The 11,056-nt window shown below is 43.4% G+C and overlaps 1 protein-coding gene across 2 annotated transcripts in view; it reads left to right on the top strand.

Annotated features, from left to right (window-relative positions):
* The window catches only part of CDC25A (cell division cycle 25A), a 25,416-nt gene that overhangs the window by 861 nt on the left and 13,499 nt on the right, over positions 1–11,056 (top strand). Inside the window, exons 2-8 of one of the 2 annotated variants that reach the window (XM_007446146.1) lie at positions 872–945; positions 2,449–2,491; positions 3,573–3,609; positions 4,113–4,214; positions 6,520–6,639; positions 9,903–10,037; positions 10,536–10,610. In XM_007446146.1, coding sequence (XP_007446208.1) covers positions 872–945; positions 2,449–2,491; positions 3,573–3,609; positions 4,113–4,214; positions 6,520–6,639; positions 9,903–10,037; positions 10,536–10,610 — 586 coding nt within the window. The remainder of the gene's footprint in view (positions 1–871; positions 946–2,448; positions 2,492–3,572; positions 3,610–4,112; positions 4,215–6,519; positions 6,640–9,902; positions 10,038–10,535; positions 10,611–11,056) is intronic. The other variant, XM_007446147.1, reaches the window with a different exon arrangement.

Raw genomic sequence — 11,056 nt, 5'->3', positions numbered from 1 at the left:
CCCGCCATGTGCACCCGCCCCTCCAAGGCCGAATGTTGGGCGGGAGAGGCCGTTCGGACCCTCTAGGGCCGCCCTCAGCCCCTAGCCGGGGCCGGTAGGGGGTGGGGTCTGCTCCGACTCCCCACCTTCGCCACCCCTTTCGGATTGCCCTGTGCTCTTCTGTCCCTATCCCAGGAAGCTCTTTGAAATCTCCCTCCACGCGGGAAGAGCAGGCCCTCCTAGGCGCTCACTTCCACCCTTTGCTGAACCACCTCGTAGGAGCTTAGTTTCCTGTGAGCTTTGTTTCCTTTTCAGCAAAGGGACGTGGCATTTTCTTTCCTGGCGTTTGCAAAATCGTCGCAATCCCTCGCCTCGTGCACCTTCCTGATGTCCACCCCGATGCTTTCCTAAGACCAGGTCTTTTTATTCAACTTACCATGCCCCAAATCTCCCTGCTCTTTTCCTTATTGCAAAAAATGCATCCCACTGTTTTTCTGGTGAAACTGCTTTCTCTTCTATCTTGGACGTGACATTTTCTAAATAAGCACATGTCTTTTCCAATCTCTGAAAAGCAGAAACTTGTCCTATTCACCCCTGCTCCTAGCTCAGTACCTAGAACACATGCTCTTATTTCAGGAAATACTCCAATAGTCATCTTTGTCGTCCTGTCCTATAGTGTGACCCAGGCCATGCTAACCCACTCTTTTCTCATCTCCTTTTATGCTCAAGTGCTAACTGGGTGTTCTGGGTGGCCAAGTGTTCTGTGATGTGGCCTAAAAGTAATGATGGTTGATGGCAGCATGGCAACTTGCCATGTCATGGCCTGTCTCCTGTATGTAACATTTTAATTATGTCCTAGAGCTATAGAGAGAGTTACTTTTCTTGGTTTCAGTGAGTATGAACAGCCACTGGAGGTGAGGAATAGCAGTCTGCAGAGAATGGGCTCCTCCGAATCAACTGATTCAGGTATTCTTTTAGTCTTAAACATTTTTATCATGTGTCTGCCGTGTGGGAAGCAATACTTGGAATTTGCTAAAATGTGCACTTTCACCTAGAAACTTAGTTTGGTGAGTTGAGATAGTAAACAGAAAAGTCCGGCATTGAGTGACAAACATCCTTAACAACAGTACAAAGGAGACCCTGTGGCAGTTTATGAAGAGAAGAAACGTGTCAAGGGGCCACAAGGAGGTGGTTTGTGCTTGGTGTTGAGGATGAGTAGTAGTGTGAAATTAACCATACCACTCTAAGTGGCATTCAGGAAATCTTATTGGTTAAAATGCTGGGTCAAATTATTGGATGTATAATGAAATTATTTCAGTGAGCCTCCTATGGAGAAACTGTGCCAGTGCATTTTATTGTAATCCGTAAGTTCATGTTACTGCAATGTATATTTGCACAGATGCTTTAGGTTTTTGCAAGAGCAAAAGTCTTAAAATGTAGGCTTCTTAAGAACCAGGGATAGGATTGTGGCAGTGGGGCAAGGGAGAATGTCAGGAGCAGTAACACCTAACTTCCTGTACAATTATTTAGACATCGTGGAGGAAAGGTGTGCTCTAGGCAGGCCCTGGTGGCTCTGGGCCACGCTGAGCAGTGTCTCCTCTATTCTGCTGCCGTCGGTGAGGTGAGCACCTCACTTGATGTTATTTTGTTGAAGACAATAAATACTTGCCTTGCTTGTCAGAGAACATAATTGTATTTTCCAACCCCCTGAGTTGTGCATATGATCTGACAGGATATAAGATATTTGAAACCAAAACTATTCCAGAAAACAGGTACCTATTCTTTCTGTGGTTGGAACTCACAGAAAGTTAGCCTGGGTAACCTCTATCTGAATAACGAAGCAATCATGAGGTTTGGTTTAGGAACTTTTTTAAAATTTTGATTGAAGTATAGTTGATTTATAATGTTGTGTTAGTTTCTGGTGTACAGCAAAGTGATTTAGTTATACATATATGTAGTTCTTTTTCATTATAGGTTATTACAAGATATTGAATATATATCGTTCCCTGTGCTATACAGTAGGACATTGTTGTTTATCTATTTTATATGTAGTAGTTTGTATCTGCTAATCCCAAACTCCTAATTTATCCCCTCCACCTCCTCCTTTCCCCCTTTGGTAACCATAAATTTGTTTTCTACATCTGTGAGTCTGTTTCTGTTTTGTAAATAAGTCATGAGGTTTGGTTTAATTCACTCTCCTCAAATCCTGTTTTCCATGATGGTATTTGCAAGTAGGAAAGAATGAGTAGATATACTATGAAAATATTTAGACTTTTACAAATACGAAGTTTTGGCAATCATGGAGACTCAACTTCAATTCTGTCAAAAGTCCAAGCTATGAGCCTTTGTTGATGGCCTTAAAGAAACAGTACTAGCAGTTTTATTTATTTATTTCAATGACAGAGTGGTGTATCATGTATTAAATCCTGAGAGGTGTTTTGTTTGTTTGTTTGTTTGAATTTCCCACAGGCTTCTGTCTGGATTCTCCTGGGCCCTTGGATAGTAAAGAAAAGTATGTATTCACTGCTTTTAAATATTTGTGTTTAGAAAAACTTTAATTTTTCTTTTTTTTGCGGTACGCGGGCCTCTCACTGTTGTGGCCTCTCCCGTTGCGGAGCACAGGCTCCGGACGCGCAGGCTCAGTGGCCATGGCTCACGGGCCCAACCGCTCTGTGGCATGTGGGATCCTCCCGGACTGGGCACGAACCCGTGTCCCCTGCATTGGCAGGCGGACTCTCAACCACTGCGCCACCAGGGAAGCCCCAAAAACTTTAATATTTTTAATGAAATTCTTCATGCTCTGGGCTGGAGCTCCGGATTTAGCTATCCCTAGTAAGACCCCTGGATCCTATAAACAGTCTGGTATCTTTTGAGAATGAGTAGTTTGTGTCAGCAGTTTTCAGAACTTCCCTTCCTTTATTTTAGCTGTAATTTGGTGTTCTGTTCCAGTCTCACCCACATCCTTGCTCCGCCTTCTGACATCATTGTCTTAAGAGAACCTTTTGTTTGTTTGTTTTGTTTTGTTTTGCTGCACCGCAGGGCTTGCTGGATCTCAGTTCCCCGACCAGGGATTGAACCCAGACCATGGTAGTGAAAGCCCGGGATCCTAACCACTAGGCCACCAGGGAACGCCCTAGAACGTGTTTTGGTTTTGGTTTGTTTTTTTTTTTTGTGGTACGTGGGCCTCTCACTGTTGTGGCCTCTCCCGTTGTGGAACACAGGCTCCAGACGCGCAGGCTCAGCGGCCATGGCTCACGGGCCCAGCCGTTCCGCGGCATGTGGGATCTTCCCGGACCAGGGCTCGAACCCGTGTCCCCTGCATCGGCAGGCAGCCTCTCAACCACTGCGCCACCAGGGAAGCCCAGAGCGTGTATATTTTAAGAGAAGACCTGGGCTTGCTTTTTTCACTAGAAGCCCAGTGGTGGAGATGCTTATGAGAACAGGACAGCTTCAGAAATCTATTTTTCCATCTTGCCTAAAATGGGAATGTTTGACTCTCCCCTCACCCCACCAAACTGTAGGTTTGCATCTGCTAATATGTATACCTCTTTACTTGCTTTATTCTCATTATTTACTTTCTGATTTCATTACAGCCTTGAAAATCCCATGAGGAGAATAAATTCCCTGCCTGTAAGTTAGTTCCCTTGTTTATTTTGAGCCAATACCTATTATCTGCCCCTTAGCTACCAGTATAACCTTGATAGTAGACATTAATTTATACAGACTGCTTTTCCTTACTTTGTCTCATAAACATTCAAAACACTCTACCTAAAGTAACTTCAATAATGGCTATCTCTTGAGGGCTTTTTCTTCCATCTCTAACTATTAGAGTTTTATCCAACGAGGAAGGGGGTTCTTTTTATGTAAGTGATGTTATTTTGGGGTTGATTTGGTACCTAAGTCCTTGCTGAGAGGACTGTAGACGTTGTGAAGTTAGGTGTAAATCCATGTAGTGGGAACTTCTATCTTGTGTTCTCTCAAGTGGAGCCCTAGCCACATTTACTGGTTACCCACTGCAGTGTATGAGGGGCTAGGTCTCCCCAACCCACCACCACCATATGTTTTTTCTTTTAGAACTGAGTTTCCATTGGATTTTCATTTATGTACTCTAATTCCTCTTTTCACTTTAATAGCAGAAGCTCTTGGGGTGTAGCCCAGCTCTGAAGAGGAGCCATTCTGATTCTCTTGACCATGATGTCTTTCAGCTAATTGACCAGGATGAGAACAAGGAAAACGTGAGTGTGGCGTTAATCTACTCACCTGGGGGCAGAGGTCAAACCCACAAGTGTTCGTGGCTTATGGAGAAGTAGCTGGGCTGGATGCTTCCTGGGAGACTAAACCTTCACCAAAGTCATGATAGTCTTTGGAGTCAGAAAAACCTAGATTTGAATCCTACTGCTTGCTAGCTGTGACCTTGGCTTTTTTTTAGGCTTCTTTGTTTCTTTTTGAAATACGAGTAACAGTCCCTTATAGGATTATTGTGGGAATTAAATAAAGATAATGTAGATAAAGCATTTCAAATGGTTCCTGTCAGGTAGGAGTTGCTCAGAAGGTAGCTCTGAGGAGGAATTATATCCATGAACACTTTATCTGGAAGGGTCTGGCCAGGCCTTCCTTGCCTGTTTGTGCTGACCCTGGGATGAGTTAGAAGTTTAGGGAAAGGCTTCTTGACAGTATTTGAAAGAACAGAGCCAACAAGTCCCAGGGGATCTCAGAGTAACTGAAATGGTAGCTTAGAAGGTGAGTTGGGGTGGTGTAGCCAAAAGTCCAAGAACGCCCTGGCCTGGCTTTTCTCACACCTGGCGGGGCCCCTTGCACAGAGTAGGCACCAAAAGAGTTCAGTGAATCAGCTCAACTTTCCTGGTCTTCTTTCTCACTGTATTTCCATATCTATGTATTTCCATATCATACTTATTATAATCTTCCGGACTTAATACTTCCAGAACCTACTGCTTCCATGAACTCTCCCAGTGATTCCTTTGGCAACTTGCAAGATGTCCTGAGGGAGATACAGAAATGAGTTCCTGCCTTGAGTGCTTAGAACACTATGTCTCCCTCTGTGTAGTACATTTAACCAAACAGTCTAACACTATTGTACCCATGCCTGGTCTCTCTCCCCACAACCCCAGGTTGGCTTCTCCCAGGGTTGCCTGCTTAGAGCTTCATTCTGGAGGGGAAACAGCATAGGTTAAAGAGCTCTTGCTCTGGAGTTGTCCAGTCGGGTTATGAAGCCAGATCTTTGGCACATCACTTAACCTATGGGCCTAGTTTCCTCATCTCTAAAGTGGGGATGATCAGATGGATAAATGAGCTAATGCACTGAAAGCACTGTATGGGCATGTAAATACTCTGTGATGTTAGCTGTGCTTAACAAGTTCTTCAGTGGATATTTTAGGGTAGGGGAATTATTAGTGCTATTAAACTTTAAGTAAATGAAATCATACAGTATGTATTCTGTCACTTCGGGCTTTCACTCAACATTATGTGAGATTCATCCAAGTGGTTGAATAAACCAGAATGGTTTTTGGGTTTTTTTTCTCATTTTATTGAGAAATAATTGACATGTATCACTGTAAAGTTAAGGCATACAGTATGATGGCTTGATTTACATGTTTTGTGAAATGATTACCACAGTAGGTTCAACTAACATCCATCTTCTCATATAGATACAATAAAAGATACAATAAAATACAGTACAATAAAAGGAAAAGAAAGGAAAAGGGGAAACTTTTCTCCTTGTGATGAGGACTCTTAGGATTTACTCTCTTGTCATCCAGAAGTGTTAGCTATAGTCATCATGTTGTTGTTAGTTTTTTTCCCCATTGCTTTTGGTATGGAAAGCAGTAACTTTAAGTGTTTTCCACTTAATTATCTCCTATTGGTAGGAAGAAGATGGAAAATATAAAGGCCTCTTTTAAGTTTAGACTGAAAAGTTTTTATTCCTATTCAATTATATTGAAATGAAATTGCTTTCGATTTTAGGAAGTTTTTTTTTTTGTTTTTTTTTTTTTGCGGTACACGGGCCTCTCACTGTTGTGGCGTCTCCCGTTGTGGAGCAACAGGCTCTGGACGCGCAGGCTCAGTGGCCATGGCTCATAGGCACAGCCGCTCTGTGGCATGTGAGATCTTCCCAGACTGGGGCACGAACCCGTGTCCCCCGCATTGGCAGGCAGACTCTCAACCACTGTGCCACCAGGGAAGCCCTAGAAAGTTTTTTTTTTAATTGTAGTATAGTTGATAGACAGTTGTTGATTTAGTTTTTAACTCATAGTGTTTTGTGTACCTGGCAGATACTCATGTGTTTATTAGGAAATAAAGTGTTTGTGGTAAGAGAAAAAAGTGCTGTATTAGAAGTTAGCTTTTGACAGAATCTTTGAAATTCTTAATTACACAGATCCAGTATTGGAATTAGATCAGAAATGGGTTTGGAGGCAGGTGATCAATACCCACTCCCTTGCTTGTCTCCTGAAGCTATAGCTGAGACCCTAGAGCTGGTTTTCATAGACAGTGGCTGATGTCTCAATTTATACCGTCTTGCAGGAAGCCTTTGAGTTTAAGAAGCCAGTAAGACCTGCATCTCGAGGCTGCCTGCATGCTCATGGACTGCAGGACGGTAAAGATCTCTTCACACAGAGGCAGAACTCTGCCCCAGCTCGGATGGTACGTGCTCTGGCTTTCATAGTCCTAGGAGTTCCTGATGGGAAGAGATGAAAGCACCCTCTTTAGCCTAGAGTTGAAGCAGTAGCTCTTGCTGTCTTTACCTTGACTTTGTTTTTTGAAACTAGACTCACATTTTTGGTGTTTCTGCTGTGTCTGGAAAGCAGACAGGCAGAAGCAGAAGTGAGAGGTGATATGTTTGAAATATTGGACTTGAGCAAGGAATATTTGACCTTATCAATTATGGGAATTCTGCAGGCGTCCTGGGTCATTCTTCTGAATGTATGTATGGTGGGATTGTATGTCTTACTTCAAACTTGTCTCTTACGATGCATCCTGAATGCTGAGAGGTATTTCCCAGAGTGATTTTGTTTGGAGAGAGCACTTGTCTTCTTCCGAACTTGGTTTATTAAGAACTATTATGTATCCCAGTGAACCCATTGCCTATCAGGTTACTTGACAGTATATGTGGCCACTTGTCCCACAGTTATTTACTTGCCAGAGACTGTCATTACTTCCTAATTTCCTACTGATGATCTGACAGATAGCTATGGACTAGAGAGGCCCAGCATGAGCAAAATGACCACATTTGTTTTCCTGGGAACTTGCATCTGAAAATACAGCTTTCCAGTCTGGCTTAAGGTCTGAGGTTCAGGTTCAGCTAGTATCGCTACTCTGTCTAGCATTTGCACAAAGCAATTTATGTTCTCCTGTCTTTAATCTTCTTCATAAGCCTGTGAAGTAGCTGGAATTACCCCACTTTACAGATTGGGAAAGTGTGGTCAGGGAGGTTGGGTGATTTGCCAAAGGACACAGATAAATGAAGACCAGAATTAAACAGTCTGCTGATTCCCAAGTACACAGTAACCCTCTGAGAGCTGGGTATCCAAAACTAAATATCTCTAGTGTACACCTGAAGAACACAGCACCAGGGTTTCCTGTAATCACTTGGCCATCCCTAATTGTAGGTGCTGAGGGTACAAACTGAAAGAAAGCCAGTGCTAAGCACAATGGTTTGGCTTTTGATCATGTCAGAGGGTATTTCTTTCTTTTTTTTCTTTTAAAAATATTTATTTATTCATTTGGCTGCATTGGGTCTTAGTTGAGGCATGTAGTATGTTCGTTGTGGCATGTGGGATCTTTTGTTGAGGTACATGGGGCTTCTCTCTAGTTGTGGCATGCGGGCTCAGTATTTGCAGCGCACAGACTCTCTAGTTGTGGCACGTGGGCTTTCTAGTTGTGGTACACGGGCTCCAGAGTGTGCGAGCTCAGTAGTTGTAGCACGCGAGCTCTCTAGTTGTGGCACGCGGGCTGTAGAGCGTACGGGGTTAGTTGCCCTGCGGCATGTGGGATCTTAGTTCCCAGACCAGGGATTGAACCTGAGTCCCCTGCATTAGAAGGCGGATTCTTAACCACTGGACCACCAGGGAAGTCCCAGAGGGTAGTTCTTTTGTATCCTTGCTTTTAGTCTCCAAGCACCATCTGTATTTCCTCATAATGGCTTGTTGGTGTAGGAATCATGGAGAAAGAATTAGGTCCTGTCCAGAGATTGTCATTTTCTATAGCATATCTGCACCTGGGGACGCCAGAAGCTGGGTTACAGAAATTGGTATTATACCATAGGGTGAGCCTTCAGTGGGTGCTGCCCCATGATAGAGTTACCTGCTCCTAGGCTCTGCTGGCTGAAAAACTGCCAGTGTGCCCAAGGTGTGCTCAGGTACACTTGTAGAGGATGAGAGGCAACCCAGAACTTGTTTTATATTGTGAAGCAAAGCTAGTGCCTGAACCAGAGTAGGCCAGCTGCAGAGAGGACCCCAGAGGGCTGCTTGAGGATTAATGCATTCATACATACCCCAAAGAGATTCGTTGCTATGGGAGAGAAAAAAATCTATCTCTGAACTTTTTTCCTGGCTTTGGGAAGTACCTGGAAAAGAAATAATTCATTATCATCAATGTTTGTATTAGCAGTGTTTATCTGTAGATGGTAGATTTTTGAGTGGTTTTTATAAATTTTCTATACTAAATACGTATTCATTTTATAATGGGGGTTTTACCTGAAAAACAAGATAGGGTTGCTTAATGAGATATACTCTATATTTTGACTCCAGGAATGGTCTCTCTTAGGGAGAGTATAGTGGGGAGAAAAGCTTGGGCTTTGTGGTCAAACAGGTGAGCTGTGTGATCTTGGTAACCTCTCTTAAGCATCGGTTTCCTGATTTGTTAAATAAAAAGAACAGGATTGGGCTTCCCTGGTGGCGCAGTGGTTGGGAGTCCGCCTGCCGATGCAGGGGACACAGGTTCGTGCCCCGGTCTGGGAGGATCCCACATGCCGTGGAGCGGCTGGGCCCGTGAGCCATGGCCGATGAGCCTGCGTGACCGGAGCCCGTGCTCCACGACGGGAGAGGCCACAACAGTGAGAGGCCCGCATACCGCAAAAAAAAAAAAAAAAAAAAAAAAAGAACAGGATTAACTACCCTAGTGTATTGTGAGGCTTAAATGGGATTATACATTAAAGGTTATATCCTAGTGTCTGGCACAAGTAATTCCTCAGTTAAAACTGAGCAGCTGTCATTTAAATTCCAGTTCCAAGTCTAGGATGGACTTTCTTCGTTGCAGCTCGCAGGCTTCTTTCTAGTTGCAGCACATGGGCTCCAGAGCGCGTGGGCTCTCTAGTTGTGGCATTCTGGCTTAGTTGCCCCATGGCATGTGGGATCTTAGTTCCCCAACCAGGGATCGAACCTGTGTCCCCTGCATTGGAAGGTGGATTCTTAACCAGTGGACCACCAGAGAAGTCCCTAGGATGGACTTTCTAGAACTTTCTTGACTTTGTATCCCTCTGTCAGAACTGGAGTTACAGAAGCATTCTCTAGTCCATTCTGTGGTTTCCATAGAGACTTGGTATCTTCTCACCCTTCCTCATTTTAGCAGATTATCACTTTGTCACAACCCCCATGCTGATCCCTGTTCACCAGTTATAATCCTCAGAAAAAACAAACCTTGCCCTTCAAAAGAGGCTAGCCCCAGATCTCACTGTAAGGTGAATTGCTCCTGGGGAGTGTTCTTTGTGAAGGCTACTTGGCCTGACTCTACTCAGAACTGTGTGTGGACATCAATTCATTTATAATCTTAGGTTTCATTTTCCTTTGATTAGAGCTGCTAAAACTTCTTACAAAAAATATAATATGTTTTCCTCATAAAAACTAGTGACCCATCCAAGGAAGTCAAAGCTGATTATTTATTAACAAGCCATGAATTCTGTCTTGTAGCTTTCCTCAAATGAAAGAGATGGCAGTGAACCAGGGCATTTCACTCCTTTTTTTATGCCCCAGTCACCTGTGACTGCCACTTTGTCTGATGAGGATGATGGCTTCATGGATCTTCTCGATGGAGAGAATCTGAAGGTACTATGTGTGTGTGTTTTCCCATCCATTTTACTAACTACCCTGGAGAGAAGTCATCTGACAAGGAACAGTGATCCCCCAACTGGCAGATATTTTTATTCATTTGTTGGGAATTTATTGAGACTCTGCTTCTAGCCTGATTAAATCCTATGGAGGAGTTCAAAAGAAGACACTGATGTGATCCTTCTTATCCTGAAGGAGCTGATAGTCCATTTTTCTGGCAAGAGATATGAATCAGGAACAGTGGAAGAATAGCTGCCACGTGGCGTAAAGCTGAGAACAGAGTGCCTCCTCATGGCCCCTCAGGGGCATACCTTTAGCTATGCTCAGATACCGGGACTGTTAAGTGTTACTCTTTTCTGACCTTAAAATGTTGGGAACGGGTGAACATTAGAATGCTTCCTATCCAGGTCTTTCTGGTATTCTGCAGGAAGAATTCTAAAGCATTTAAACTAATGTCTCTGCTGGACCTTTGTGATGCAGTTTTTCTTTGTTTAGAATGATGAAGAGACCCCGTCCTGCATGGCAAGCCTCTGGACAGCTCCCCTTGTCATGAGAAGAACTACAAACCTGGTAAGTCCCTGTGTGTCTAGAGGGAGCCACAGGAATCAAAATTGTTTCTTTTGAGATTCTGTGGTTGGGTCTATGGGCCTTTCCCTTGACTGGTCGCTAGTGTTTCCTGGTGTTAATGCACACTGTTTTTTCAAGTTTGTTTGTTTGGAGTGTTTTTGGTTTTGTTTTTGTCCTCATTGGTGTGTGAGGAAGTCTGGGTAATATAAAATGCATGCAGTTCTTGTTCTTATAATTTCTAGTTCATCTCAACTGTTCTTGTCAGTTAAGGTCTTTTCTATACAACTCTGACCTCTCTATTAACTTCTTTAAGATCACTGGATAATGCTGGAAAATATCTGCTAAGTTGAATTTAAGAGACTCAGTTATTCTCAAATTCTGTCAGATTTGGTATCAGCTTAGATTTTAACTGAGAGCTTCATGGGTGAGCAGTTTGTATGGGGTTTTTT

Source organism: Lipotes vexillifer, unplaced genomic scaffold (assembly GCF_000442215.2).
Source record: "Lipotes vexillifer unplaced genomic scaffold, Lipotes_vexillifer_v1.1 scaffold491, whole genome shotgun sequence".
Taxonomy (NCBI): domain Eukaryota; kingdom Metazoa; phylum Chordata; class Mammalia; order Artiodactyla; family Lipotidae; genus Lipotes; species Lipotes vexillifer.
Note: the sequence above shows the minus strand (reverse complement) of the source record. Positions and strands in the feature narration are given on the sequence as shown.